The sequence below is a fragment of the Pectinophora gossypiella genome, chromosome 10 (genome assembly GCF_024362695.1).
Source record: "Pectinophora gossypiella chromosome 10, ilPecGoss1.1, whole genome shotgun sequence".
NCBI classification, from domain to species: domain Eukaryota; kingdom Metazoa; phylum Arthropoda; class Insecta; order Lepidoptera; family Gelechiidae; genus Pectinophora; species Pectinophora gossypiella.
In genome coordinates this window covers 2,172,635-2,188,748 of record NC_065413.1, presented here as the reverse complement: position 1 = coordinate 2,188,748, position 16,114 = coordinate 2,172,635, and the positions used below count along the sequence as shown (strand labels likewise).

Sequence of the window (16,114 nt, the reverse complement as noted above, 5' to 3'; positions counted from 1 at the left end):
AGAAATATAACATACATATATTTACTACTACCGTAGATTGAACATTAACAGCGCTCAAAAAGTGGGACGTAAAGTGACTGTTAATATAGCGAAATTTATTTTCGCAGTAAAACCCACCAAAATTACTATTTTAGTTTAAAATACACCAAAACAAGTACTCCCGATCAATTCGAGTCGCAGTATAACCCGACCGTATTACAAAGCACCACGCGCTAATAAACTTAATAAGACGATGCGTATTTCTTAATTTGACACGATTTTATTGAACGTTTAAACCGCTGTGTACGAATGTCGAGGCGCCAAGCGCCAACTTTTTGCCACAATTTTTGTATCATGATAGTGGTAAATAAATGAAATATAATCACTAATAGCACGAAAGTAGTCGTTCTATCTAATAGCACTACATTATTATTTAAGTAATACCTTAAAAGAAACATCGGCAAAAACGAAAAGCTCAACAAATCCTCAGTATTTCACGGATTTACTCGGAAGTAGAAAAACTGGCCATATTTCATTCAGTTTGTCAGCCTGGCATCCCTCCGTCGCACATTAGCTGTGAAAGAAAAGGTTCAGACAAAGGGTCAGTTGGCATATATATTTGCTTGATATCCACGAGGCAGATGGAGTTGTTTGCGATATAGTTAAACTATGCTGAGAACAAATGAAATCATTTACGACATCACATTAAAAACCTCAAAAAAATAACAGTATTTTTCCATTATTTAATTAATGTTATTATACATAAAAACCTCTATTTATTAAAAAAAAACCGCATCAAAATCCGTTGCGTAGTTTTAAAGATTTAAGCGTACATAGGGATATAGGGACAGAAAAAGCGACTTTGTTTTATACTATGTAGTGATATCATCACCCGTCACTCTCTCACAGTACTGCACAGAAAGAGACAGACGATCTCTGTCGCGGCGAGAAAGAGTCGCGTGCTTACGGTGCTAGGACCGCTGATATGGTTCATACTTACTAAGTAAATCGTCTGCTTAACGTGCCCTCCGTAGTATGTACCAACTTACTTTCGGACAACTCCCCACCGGAATTCCAATCGCGCGCTCAACGCTCAACCACTGAACCGTAGAGGCCATCAAAACCGCTGAATTCGACATTATGAATGTGAATTCATTATTGGAGTTATGTTCATACATAACTGGTATCACGTGGTTTCCAGGAATTGTGCCCGCTTAATGGAAATGATACGCTCTACACCTATCTCTTACTGTCCACAGGAGCCGGTGGTCTTCGAGCAATAGAGCTGCGGATATCCCCGCCAGTAGTCCAGCGAGGGTCGGACGCCACCCTCGCTTGCATCTACGAGCTGACGGATGCCCCACTGTACTCCGTCAAGTGGTACCGTGGGCGCCACGAGTTCTACCGGTACTCCCCTACCGAGACGCCTGCCACCAAGATATTCCCCTTCGCTGGGATTAATGTTGATGTAAGTACTGTTACTGTGTGTTATGTTGTTACCCTCTTAAAGCGCTGCGGGCGCTGGTTGGCAGCGGGGTGACGCAACATCGACGCGACGCCAGCGTCAAGTAGACGGTTAGCGCCAGCGTTGCGTTGTCGCGGCGTCGACGTTGCGTCAACGCGGGCACGACAACGACGCTCGAAAAAAGTGTGAAGAAGGCGTACTATAAATTGACTCGCTCAATATAGACGGCGATACAGCTCCCAACTTATCACGTCAGTCAAACAGGAAGATCGATGAGGCGTGGGTACTAAGTTCATCTTCCGATGCATGTACCTCTGACTACCTAGGGATATAGTCTGTGGGGAACTGAAAAGTCACAGGCAACGCAGTTACACCAGCATGATTGGTGAGCCGTGTCGCCATCTATAGTGAAAGTTGCACTTAAGAGGGATTAATAAATCATTAGTGCAATTATGGTGCTCCAGATCCCCAAATCGAATCAGCGCTCCTCATTTAAGAAACAACTCGGTGACACACAGGACCACAGCGACTTTCCAAAGATCGATATTTGAGAGAATCATCAATCGATCTTCATATTTTTTGTCTTGTCTAAAAACAATCGTATAATAATTCATGTTCTAGGGACTGCCGTAGCCAGAGATTCTTGACTGCATAACTAATGCACTGTCTCTTACACGCATTCATGTTACTCACCTCGAATTGGCTGCCTAGTCCATTACAATGCTAGACTAAAACCGTCAAAATTCAAGTTTAAAAAAAATATTTTCACTGGGTAACATAGTTACACTTTGACCCGACATTTTTACATAACTAACGTCTCATCCCACTAAATCTGCTGTAACTTCTCACGACCTGTATAGCCGGAGAAAATAAGCTACAAGAAAAACCTCGGCACAGGGCCTTAGACGTTCTTTAAAACAGCATATTTTTTTTATACGATTTAGTAATTTAGCTGCATAATATCAGTATCCAGACAGTTAATCCCATTCATATTTTATAAATAATCACTACTTATCCTTTTAATAACTTTTTTCAACAGTGTTAATGTTGGCTAGTATTTAATTTTAACATAACATAAAATAAGCTTTCGACTATATCCCAATGGGGTAGTACGCTGCGATGAACTAAGTCAAAAATTAGCAGACGTCTGTGGCCGCACAGAAAACCTTGTCTTTGAAGTTAGGAATATGATTCTCATTATTCTACTCCTTCGAATAGGTACGGCCTTCATCGCAGACGTCTGCTTATTGGTCTTTTCTGATAGACGTTCTAATTTAAAAATAAATAGTTCTTATAAAAACTATTTGAATTTTAAAAATAGAATAATAGAATATAAATCTATGGGATTCCATTTTCCATTAAGAAAAGTGCTTGGACAAATACTACATTTATAAAACTTATCTTATAAATATTTAAAATAGACTATACATTACCAATTCCCTTAGTAGGTACCCATATTTGAAGATGTTGTATTTAAATGTTCACTGATCAGAAACTGGTTCGCGAATTCTGTTCATTCCAATGAAAATACCTATACGCTCTTCTCGTATGCGTCACCTATACAGTCATAACTATAATGTACCCACTTTTAAACTCTGTCGCACTAACATAATGTGACATTTAGTGAGACTTACAGTGCAATTTGTCAAAAAACATCATGTGACATTGTACCAAAGTGTATGTATATTAATGCTCGTGACCATACGTACTTGTACGGGGTGTAAGTAACATCGTAATGAATACTGAAGAGGATGAGTCAGACATAATATCAAGCGGAATTTTCCTTCGCAAAAGAAAAAAATAAAATATCCCAAAAATTCATGAATTTTGTGACGGAAAATGCCACTCGATATTCTGAATCATTCCTGGGCCAACCCCAGACTTGTCCGGAGGCATTGACGAGGCCTAAGATGGGGTGAGCTCGCCCAGAAGGTGCCTGTTCACCCGGCCTCTCTGGCCTTCAAAATAGCCGGGTTATATGCATTCGGAAATACATAAGACGGCAGAGAATTCCACTCCTAAGCAGTGCGCATGATGAGAAGCACTTTGTGCGAATAGTTGGAGGAGAGATAGAACCCGGCCGTAGCTTTCTGTTTGACCAACGTGATAGGTGATTAGCTGTATCGCTGTTTATAATGGTCGAGCCTAATGTTAGTGACAAAATGCACTCTGAGAAAGTAAAATAAAATAAAAAGTAATGGTTTCATATTCATATTCATTTATTCACTTAGGTGAACAAACTATATACACGCAACCTAGTTTCTTACCGTCTAAAATTGAATTTCACCCTACTTAAAAGCCAATACATCACACGTCCATTGAATACGCTTCCTGAAAATGCACTTACCAACAAGTTTGCCGACAAAAGTGCTGTAAAAAGCTTGTTAACTACGTCTCAAGTTTGTCTTACGATCTGCAAGTTGTTACATCGTTTCTCCGAAACTCCGGAATTTCTGAGAGAAGATGAATCGTCCTCTGGGCTGTCACGAACGACTGTCGGCGTCATATTTTATGCTCGTCGAGTAGTTGCAGCGATTAAGCCGGAACATTTAACAGGAAACTAAGTATAACTTATGGAAGAAATTACTGAATTGTTAGGCAAAATATTAAGTAATAAGAGAAAGATAGAAAGAGAGAGAGAGAGAGAAGTTAATAATAAGAGCAGGTAACTAGATGCCATCGGATACGGTGTTTTCAGAACTATTATAACGCTCTCCGTGGTTCAGTCGTTGGGCGTTGGTCTCACGAACCTGAGGTCCTGGTCCTGGGTTCGAACCTCAGTGGGGACATCACAAAAACCTTTTTGTGATCCGCGCGGGTTCGAATCTCACTTTATGAATATGAATGAATTCATACCATATATATTCATGTATGTGTGTTTATATTCATGTTTGGATCATACAGAAATTTCGTGCCCGGTTTATGGCAATTAATAGGCGCGCCCCTATTGCATAGGACTTAAATTTGCCGGCGAGAACGGGGTTTAGGTATCTATGCACTTCTGCCTACCCCTTCAGAGATGCAGACGATGCTATGTTTATGGGTCGACAGTATAAACAAAATAAAAGCATGTCTCAAAAGAATCGCTGACTGTGCAATGGGACCCTAAACTTGATTTTGCTATGAGCAATTTGTAAGGACAAAATCTCCGGGTCCCCTCTAATATTTGGGGGAAGAGAAAATCTGTGAAGCAAATGGAATGCTCTTTGAACGTATTTCATGTCCCGAAGAACATTTTGTATAGGGCGATTATTTTTATTTGTACCTGTTGAGCGTAATAGCGTGGAATTTTGGTAATGTTTTGGCTCTTTAAAGGTTGAAGCTTAGAGTATTTTTGTACGCAATGTAAGGAAATGATAAAGTAAATCAAATCAACACACTTAATTGCACAGAACACAATTCTTACAAACAGAAATAAGACGTAAACAAAAATACAGAATTGTAAGTACGTAGTCGTTACATGAGGCATGTCAGGGGCCTATGGCGGCTCAATAGTAACCCTAGCACCTAGGTTGATGGGGTCGGTAATCCACTTCACAACCCACACGATAGAAGAAGAATACATAATTCACGTGGGCAGTATAAAAATAAAATTTATCAATATGTAAGACCTAGAGCACAATTATCACATACATACATACATACATAAACTCACGCCCGTAATCCCAAATGGGGTGGGCAGAGCCAAAAGTAATCAAAGACAACTTGCAGCCACTGTTGATACGAAGTCCTAAGATGGATATGATGAACCTTATGGTGATAAGGGATCAGCCTATCGCCCATAACATTAGTCCATCATGTTAGAGGACGCAATCCCTCTGTCGGTTTTTACGACATGCCCGGGAAGACAAGCAGCTGAACGTGTGAGCACAATTTTCAGTTTTTATATTATATGTAAAAACTGTCTCTGTCTTCTTCTTCTCTCTCTCTCTTTCTCTTTCTTTTTATATTATCTGTGTTTTTATATTGTCTGTGTGTGTGTGTGTGTGTGTGTGTGTGTTGTGTGTGTTTATCTGTATCTGAGTGTTTATATTTTTGACCAAATTGGAGATGTCCTTAGAAAAGGTTTAATACGATCTACTTTAAACCGGCGTGCGTGTATCAAGCGAATGATGAATGTGGAGGAAACAAGAGAAGTGTGTCAGGATCGAAGCAAATGGAATTCTATAGTGTCTGATTACCCCGGTGGGAAATAGGCGTAAGTTTATGTATGTATGTGTATATTATACTGTATAATTGAATTTGTATACTGTAGTTATCTACCTAAACGCTTACGTTGTCGTACACAACAAATGTAACAGTGCAATTCCTCATGTAACTTTTATTGTATTTAATGTTTTATTATTAAGTTGCTGATGTAGTCACTTTTTAATAATTAATAAATACAGTACAACCTGTGCGACCTTATTACTCTAGGGCAATTTCTTCCAGGCAACCACAACCAGGAAACAAATATTTACTGGACTTGGAAGTTAAAATAATACGTATTCTATATAATATAATAATAATACAAACTCAATACAATATAATACATATTTACCATTTTATACCTAACCAAAACCTAAAGAAACAATAATAATATATAACAGAATATACACAAAGAATACAGATATTCATCATCTTCATAGCATTTTCCCGTCTTCCACGGGGTCCGCTTACTAACCCTAAAGATTTCACAGGTCTAGTTTTATATAGAAGCGACTGCCTGTCAGATATTCAAACCCGCGAAGGAAAAACCAAACAAGTGACAAACAAAGCAAGTATTGAAATAAATAAAATATATTGTATAATAGAGATATTTACACTAAGAATATCCTCATAGGGATTCGAAATGTAAATATGGTAAAGTGTGGGCAAAAAATATTTTCCCTTTAATAGGAAAAATATTGTAACAAAAGAATTTTAACCACCGATAAAGCCGAGATTTCCTTAAATCCGGATTAATTTCCGAATTTAAATATCTCCGTTCAAATAGTAAAATTACAATTTATACCTTAAAACAGATGGTCAATGTTGTTTTGTAAACAGATTGTAGCATTTTCGACTAACCCGGAATACGGTATCCATTCATCATCGCATTATTATTAACAATATTTACTTCGTTACCCTTTCGAATTAATTAAATTCCTAGTTGAGACATTGCTCAGAAATCTGGTCTAAGTCAGAACTGAAGGTCTATGATGGCCTCTTATAAAGAGAACGAAAAATGTGTTCAACTTAAACAATGTCATCATAAAAGTATAATTATAAAAATTAAAACCTGACGACGAAAAAATCGCGCTCATAAAAAGTAAAAAACAAGAAAATATTCGTCGTACGCCGTGGAAAACAGGTTAGAAAAAAAAATAGTTTTATTTCGGATGGTGATCCATTATTACAGCTTGAGAGGTGAAATAAATTTTAAGTTCACATTTACTTCACTTCACTCTTCACTGACTCATTCACTCACATTTCTTCACTTTCTTTCACTTTCAAGGATAGTACGTCAACAGTCGTGGTCCTAAGTGTCAAATTATTATGAATGGGCTAAGGAGCAGAATGCCCTTCCGTCATCGGTGTTCCCTTTAACTTACAACTTTGTTCCTTTAAACCAAGACAGAATAGGCACTTTCTGGGTAAAATTGATACACCTTCGACACTTTCTTAACCTCTCTTAGAGGCAGAATTATGTTAAGAACAACCCCATAGGATTTTAAACAATAATAAAATGAAATGAATGTTTTGCGACTTGACTTGACTTGTGCTGAATGAGGCCCTTTTATCTCAGGACGTCCACCACCACCTTATGATCATTTCGACTAAAATCCGTCTTGCTTTTTTGTAATTGTTTTGGTGGAAATTTTATATGATGTTGTTGTCTTTTTTTTGTGTGTGGCGTCCTTTCATAACAAGCTATTTCTATTCTATTCTATTCTATTGAATGAAAGCTCAATACCCCGTTGTTATTAGTGTCATTGAAAGTGTTAGTGTAGTTACGATTCCGCTAGTTAAGTGCACTTCAAAATTATATATCTCAGTTTCCTATGACTTAGATCGCCTATCTATATACACAAAGCAACATCGGTTCATCGCCTCTAAACAATATTCAGTAATATACCTACTATAATGATTATCTTTCCTCCCTTTGTCTGTTAAGCTTACTGGCATTTTAATTAAACCATTTAATCGAATTCTATGTCGGTCAGCTGTGAAAAATGATTCTCCTCAACAGAAACTAGTTAAAATTAATAACCAATCCATAGAAAGTATTTAGTGTAAAGAAAGTTAAATACTTATTTACACTATATCCCAGTTGGGATAGTCAGAGGTACATTCATCACAAGACGAACTGAGTACCCAAACCTCACCGTGCTTTCTATTAGATATTAGTAAAAACTCACGCCTATTTCCCATCGAGGTAAGCAGAGACTTGTTTGATCTTGATATACGTCTCTTGATTCTTCCACATTCATCAATCGTTTTATACACGCACGCCAGTTCGGAGTAGATCGTACTGAACCTTTCCTAAGAACATCTTCAATTCGGTCAATGTACGTCCTTAAAGGTCTTTCTCTGCCAGTCATTTGTCAAGTCTTTTATCGTCCTAAATAACGCGATAAAGTAATTATAAAGTAGTTAATTATAATTATAACGATTCGCAAAAGATTAATTACCATCATTATACAATTCATAAACATAATATTTTACTCTGCTTCTGTGGGGAACTGGGAGCGAATATAACAAGCTGCTTTTGTCTTTGATGTGTCGTAAAACCCGACAAAGGGATGGTGTCGTTTCTAACATGTACTGATCACTTGTTTAAAATATTATTATACATTGCTAGACTTCGTATCGACATAATACACCAGATTAATCATTCACATATTTAGTCAACTATAATTATATCAATTGAAAAGTAATCTGTACCCAACATTTTCTTGTAAATTGCTGCATGAGCAATAAGACCGCCTGTTATGCCTTTCTGTGTCTGTTGTCCATTGTGCTCTATAAAGCATTTTATCTTTCTACATTATATAACATAACATAGCATTGGCAAAACAAGCCTTCCATAACAAGGAGTGCATATTCAAGGCTAAGATATCCAAACCAATCAGAATACGATGCATCAAACTTTCGTATGGACTATGGATATAGACGGATGTCTATGGATGTGAAACTTGGACGCTGACAGCGGTCGGTGACGCGTGAGTTCTTAATTCCCCAATTGGGAATATAATTTATAATATGTTTTAAAGGCCACTTCTTTCAATCGACACATAGTTGACTGAATAAAACTCATCAGCCAAAGTTCTTAAATGCCATCCGCAGTCTTCAGGGAGACAAAACTTAGAACTACACTTATCAAGTTTGTCGCGGGGGTCCGACTTAGTGGAACTATCATGATCCCACGTGGATTTATACACGTTACCTGACGCCAGTAGAATATACACTTATAAATGTATAGTTTTCATAGTTAAATGAATCGACAATTACACACAGGTAGGTACATTGGTAGGTACTGTTCACCACCTTAGCATAGAATTATTTTATTTATTACGGACAACTTACAAGTTACACTCTGCACAGTCATCTTCTTCTTCCAGTGCCTGTCCATTACTGGACGTTAGCCGTCAGCTTTGAGAACTCTTCTCTGTCAGAAGCAAGACGAAACAGTTGTTCCACAGTTGTAACGTCGGTCCATTCGCGGATGTTTACTCTGCACATGCAAATTAACAAATAATTTTTAAAAGATTCAGAGCTACCTCAATTACAAGAAGTAACAGCATGCACAATCAAGTGAAAAACCAAAATACAATATCTAAATATATAAAAAGAGAAACTGACTGACTGACATATCAACGCACAGCCTAAACGGCTAAACGTAGGCACTTGAAATTTAGAAGGGACGTAGCTTAGGTACTGTAGAGTTGCACTAAGAAAGGAATTCCCGGAATTCCCATGGGAACGGGAATCAGCAGGAAAATCATTTTCTATAAAAAATCTAAACCGCTTAAGTTAGACGCTTGAAATTTGGCATGTAGGTACCTTAGTAAACTTAAAGCTTAGTTGCAACAGGATATTGCAAAATTCCCACGGAAACGGGAGTTGGCGGGAAAAAACATTTGTATTTTCTTTGCAATCTACCATTACTTTATTATTATTTTTTAATGTATATTTGTACGCCTGCATGCAGGCCGAACACATCACAACATTGTTATCTCAATAATTTTACCACCTTTTTGTATTTTATGTGTTCTCGCAAATAAATTGATTTGATTTGGTATGAAAAAATCGAAACCGCGTAAGATAGATATTTTCAATCTAGCATGCATGCATACTTTAGTAAATGTAAAGTTTAGTTATGGCTGTATTTTGAAAACTGGGAATTAGCGGGAAAAAAAATTGTATTAAAAAAATCTAAACTGCATAAGTCAGATGCTTGAAATTTGATATGCACTCCCACACACACAAAGATCTCTCTTTTATAACACGCCACGCGGACGAAGTCGCTAGCAAAAGCTAGTTAACTATATTAGAAAATTAATAGAAACAATTTAACGAATAGCAGCCAGTGCAGTGTTTTTATATGTATTAGTTATTTAGGGCATAGTCATTTCAAGATCATGGATATCTGGCCAATATATTATAATTATAAAGAATAATACTACATTATAGAACTGTCACTCTTTGCCCCGGACCAATCTCATCGGTGCCGTGATAAATTAAACGAGAAAATTGGCAGAGTACTTTTCATGACTTGTTCAGGATTTGACTAATGCGTAGTTCATATTATTCCACTAAGCAAATCTCAACTAGCTCCCACTGGAATGTGCCCTTCGCACGCATTCATTGCTGGTTCAGATTATTCTAGTAACTGAACCAGCACTAGAATGCGTTCACTGGAATGGGCACATTCTAGTGGGTGCTGGTCCACATTATTCCAGTAAAATTCCGGCGGGAATACTTACTGGAATAATATGAAAATAAATTTGTGCATTTACAGCGATAATTAAAGTGCATCCGATCGAAATATTGGCAACTGCTTGTTCGAAATATATTTATATTTCAGTGGTACAGACACTTTGATGTACGCACGTCACAACGACCTGGTAAGGTCTGGCGTAATTTATATGCCAACCATGCACCCGTTCTCATCTCAAATTGTACAGCGTTGACTGACAGAATGATTTACAATATGAAATTACGGACGAATACCTTTTGCAGTGCGTAATATTATCAAAAATATATCTTAATTATAATTACGAACATTGAGGAGCTCGGTGGCGCAGCGGTTAACGCGCTCGGTCTGCGATTGTTGAAGTAAAGCAACTTTCGCAGAGGTCGGTCATAGGATGGGTGACCACAAAAAAAAGTTTTCATCTCGAGCTTCTTCGTGCTTCGGGAGGCACGTTAAGCCGTTGGTCCCGGCTGCATTAGCAGTCGTTAATAACCATCAATCCGCACTGGGCCCGTGTGATGGTTTAAGGCCCGATCTCCCTATCCATCCATAGGGAATGCCCGTGCCCCAGCATTGGGGACGTTAATGGGCTGATGATGGTGATGATGATGACGAACATAAAAAATATATACCTTATTAATTAAATACATCCATAAACCAACGCTTGTTATCCCCAAAAGAGTAAACAGCTTCAATCATACAGAAGACACCATTAAGACTAAAACCCCTTTCTCGCTAGGACACTATGATAGCGCAAGCACATAACAAAATGTATAGAAACTACATTTTACTGAATTGCATATAAGTACATTTTATTGGTGTCATAGTGATATACGGACCTTAGGTAACAGAGGTCATGCTACATCATTAAACCCCAAAAAAATGTCTACGACTTTTGGATTTTCGGAACTATTCTTCACTTAGTACCTTCAAAGCGAGATAGTGTTCTTGTTTGCCAGTTCCAGAATGATAAAGCACTCGAGCGTCTACCTGTCTAGTGTCTCCTCACAAAAAATATGATCCGAGCCATTCCACCCACTGTTCTTTGCACATGAATTATATAAATGCAAGTAAGAACTGAAGGGCCATTTGTATATTCGTGTATCTTAGTGTCTGTTATCACACGACAGCGATAAATCAGAAGCTGTATCTTACAGTATAAGTGGGTCAACAGGATCGCAACTGTTTCCCTCTTTGAAATTCAGCACAATTTTCACATACTTTATGTGCACGCAACTAGCGTATATTTCCCCTGTTTAGGGTACCGTTGTGTTGAAACTGGAGACATTTTAATTAAATAGTTTTGTGAGAAGTATTTCAGCCCCTGTTTCGCTAGATTGGGACTAAAATATTTACATAAAGTGCCAGAAAATCTAAATCCTTACGGATCGTGGTCAGAATTCTCCCATTTATGGAATTATAATCCCTATCGCAGAACAGAGAATGTCAATTTTGGTTGATTTGTGTAATTGAAAAATCCTGATTACTTTATCAGGTGCGTAATGATTAGAGGTGCGTAATGACACTGGATAGATTTTCCAAATTAATTAATTGCAGAATAATTTTGGTAAAGGTAGATTGCATTCAAATAATGGCTTTTGTAAAAAGAATCTTAAAAAAAATAGACTAAAATGTAGACTAATACTGGCTGATCACCTAATTACAAGAAACATTATAAATCTTGTTTGGGTAAGAGCCCGGATCTTATTTGGACTGCATTTGTACTGCAAATCAACTGCTAAATTGCAGTTGGGATGCTGTTTTATGCAGGTAATTTAATTGCATTTAAACTGCAAACCGTCTATCAAGACTTCTTCAATAATCCAACTAGTCAATTAGCCCACCCCAAGAAAACAAACCAACGGAACCCTTTCATCTTAAAAACCCCACACCAGGGTTCTTTGCAAGCAATCCTTCCCAGATGTTCATAAATCCGCAGCGTTATCACGCGCTTTATTTCACAGCCACACAGATAATAGGAATGGGCCGTTTTGTTTCACCCTTTACCCATTTCTACAGAGGATTTCTCCTTCAGAAGTAAAACCATGAATCGCTAGAGACCTTATTTCATGAAATACTATTACTTACCGGATGAGAGCATGTATGCTTATTAACTAAGAGCCTTCGCTTACTTGATAACCTTTGTAATTTGGACAACCCAACAAAATTATATATGTATTATATCGCTAATTTGTATCGCTCTCTGCTAAGAATGTACAGATAGTGGTTGTGTACTCTTCAAATATAGTTAATAAAGCCAGTCAATTCAGTGTGTTTCATTATGTGTGTTATGGATAAGTGCCACCTCCATAGTGCTGCAACACACAATTTTATTCATTCGGTTCGGTACAGTCAATGCCGAACATTTGATCGAGCCGGTTCTGAACCAGCGGTCTATGGATGCACTGGGCGAATGCTCTGGAAGCTTACAGAATGAGAGTGAGAGTAATTTAGTAGCTTATATTCCTAAGTCAATCTATAGATTACTATAGATGTAGTATACTATAGTATACTACAGCACATAGCAAATAGACTCTTCTTCTATCGTGTGGGTTGTAAGATGGATGGCCGACCTCATCAATCGTCGTGTCAGGGTTATTATGGAGTCGCCAAAGACCCCTGACGTGACCATTAAGTACTTACATCAGTAAGTTGTAAACGTGCCTTCCGAAGCACGGATCTTACTTCTGGACAATCAGGTTGATCAACTTGCAATGTCCTAACCAAACTAGGATACAAAGTGATTTGTTCCCACCGGGATTCCAACCCGGAACCACCGGATTGTGAACACAACGCTCGAACTTGTCCAAAGAGGGCGTTAACAAATAGACTAAGCAACGGAACCCTAGAAACCCACACTGGTATTTTTTGCAAGCAATGCTTCCCAGATGTTCATAAATCCGCGGCGTTATCACGCGCTTTATTTCACAGCAACACAGATAATAGCAATGGGCCGTTTTGTTTCATCCTTTACCCGTTTACTGGAACTGGTCCTACTAAGACTTTATCTTGGAATCCTTGGTTAAGTACGTAAGATAATATGTGATTACATAATTTTAAATCAGTTTAAAAAATCTTAAATGCCCCTTGGTTTACTAGAAACAACGAAATACACGAGTATCTAAAGATCCCAACGGTTGCTGAAGTTATCGAGCTTCTTCTACTTCTATCGTGTGGGTTGTGAGGTGAATTACCAACCTCATCAACCCTGGTGTCAGGGTTTCTATTGAGCCGCCAAAGGTCCCTGACATGACTCATATAACGACTACGTACTTATATCAGTAAGTAGTAACCGGGACCGACGGCTTAACGTGCCTTCCGAAGCACGGATCGTCTTACTTTCGGACAATCAGGTGATCAGCCTGTAACGTCCTAACCAAACTAGGGATCACAAAGTAATTTTTGTAATATGTCCCCACCGGGAATCGAAGCCAGGACCTCCGGATCGTGAGCCCAACGCTCAACCACTGGACCACGGAAGCCGTTATCGAGCACTACCAAAAGAAACACTTAGACTGCTTGGCCAGTCATCCTCATCCTCTTGCTTCTCAGCTTTTAGATCCAACTAATGTTATAAAGCGCTTAAAAAGAAGCCACATTGTGTAATGGAGGTAAGCTACGACGCAGGTCGTTGCTACAGTCACGACACCTTTCATACGTCAACACAACTGCTTAAAGTCTGTCGACTGATAGTAGTTAAATCTGAAAAAAAAAAGTTAAAAAAAAATTGTGACTTACATCGCAGTGTATCTGGTTCAAATCCCAAACTCAAGTTCTAAACCACAGAATTCATTTTTTTGAGTTTTAAATGCATCTTTGTATCGGAGATAATTGATGTTACGTATTTGTATTCGGTTAATGGCAATAGGCTCGCCCCCTATTACAAGGGACTTAAACATAGCTGGCTAGGAGTGGATGTACAATACACATCTGCCTATCCCTTCGGTGATACAGGTGGTATCACCTGGTGCTGACGAGGGTCAGCTTCGGCCTCTCCGGGAACTTCAGCTGTGAATTCACCGCCGACGCTCCCTCCTTCGCCACCTCCATCGTCTCCAACAACATGGAGGTTGTTGGTAAGTGTGATACAGGTGGTATCACCTGTATCACCTCCCAGCTACGAGTATGTTATGTTATCTCATGTAATTGTTTTTATTGCGTGGGATATTTTGCGAGTGTAGTTATAAAATGTGTAAATAACTTGTTGTATATTCAGTGATTTCAAAAATATGTTACTGGTGCAATTTCTTGTCTATTCTTCTCCTCTGCTTCACCTTCAACAAGTACACCCATGACAGTAGCGTTGAATAAATGATTCTGATACTATAGCCAACTTTTTTAGATTTTGACCTCCTGATAACCAGTATTAAGTATTTCATTGCATTTATTGTATTGCTAGCATGTTAGCCTTACAGAAATCTCAGTGAGGTGTGGGTACTTAAGTCATCTAGCAATGGATGTACCTCCCACTACCCCGATTGGGTAATAGTCGTGAGCTTATGTGAATGTTAAGAATAGTTGGTATCTGAGATTTCAATGTGTAGTAATTATTATTAATTGATTGTCTTCCTTGTCCACCAGCTGGCCAGATCGAACCAGAGTCAGGTGGTGCTGACGAGGGTGAGCTTCGGCCTCTCCGGGAACTTCAGCTGTGAAGTCACCGCCGACGCTCCCTCCTTCGCCACCTCCATCGTCTCCAACAACATGGAGGTTGTTGGTAAGTGTGCTCATTATTACTATCTTATCTATGAGCTAATACTATAGAATGAACATCAGCTTATTATAAATAGAATACTTCTTCCAGCGCGCCACACTGAAGCAGAGCGCCCAAACCACTGGCAGCGTTTCCCCTCTGAACTGCCAGGGCTATTTTCTGCGCAAAAAAGCTGCCAGTTTATAAATTTTAAACTTGATAAACATGGACTATTCCATTAAAATTAAATCAATCCTTACATAACGTACCTATGTTTTACAAACGAGCCGGCATATAAAACTACAAAATGGAGAGCAATTAAAACTTCAATTTACATTCAATTGCAGTGTAAACATTTCAAATATTTTATTTGTTTGTTGTTAATTGAAAATAGTTTCATTACAAGGATTTGTTTGGCATTTTATAGATATATTTTAATGGTAACGGTATATTTACGATATTTTATACGTACATTCATACACTTACGCCTGTTTCTAGCAAAGTTGGCTAAAGACAATAATTATTCTTTCAGTCTTTTGAACAGTCTCTCGGTTGAGAGGGCATTGACTGGCCCAGTTGGCACTTTTATCCCAGAGGCATCAGACATGGCTCATCTAATGATAATACCTCTAAAGGTACCTATTCAAATAATGCCCAACAAAGGCTTAACTTATCTTCCGATATTGGTACATGTTGCGTCTTCAATATTTCTTCAAAATAAGAATTGTAAGCGTTCATTCAAAATTTTAGAACAAAACTAGGGCAAAGTTTTAAAGCATTTTCTTTCATCTGGTTTAAATAATTTCATCTTGGTGTCATCGCGAAATGTCGTATCAAAAATGCAAGTTGTATTCTGATTATTAGTGGCTCTACCCTATGCGCATGAGTTTATGTAGGTATATATTATTAAACAGCACGTGTAGTTCAGTCCAATTAGTGATTCAATTTGAATATTATATAATATTTTAGACTAAGCTCGATTCATTGTTACAAACATAGATATTCTTGCCAGACGCCCTGGGCCGAGGTTCGCGCCTAA

At 38.2% G+C, this 16,114-nt stretch overlaps 1 protein-coding gene across 1 annotated transcript in view; it reads left to right on the top strand.

The window, feature by feature from the left end:
* LOC126370254 (uncharacterized) overlaps positions 1-16,114 on the top strand; it is a 109,300-nt gene that overhangs the window by 77,876 nt on the left and 15,310 nt on the right. Inside the window, exons 4-5 of the mRNA XM_050015072.1 lie at positions 1,239-1,447; positions 14,964-15,099. Coding sequence (XP_049871029.1) covers positions 1,239-1,447; positions 14,964-15,099 — 345 coding nt within the window. The remainder of the gene's footprint in view (positions 1-1,238; positions 1,448-14,963; positions 15,100-16,114) is intronic.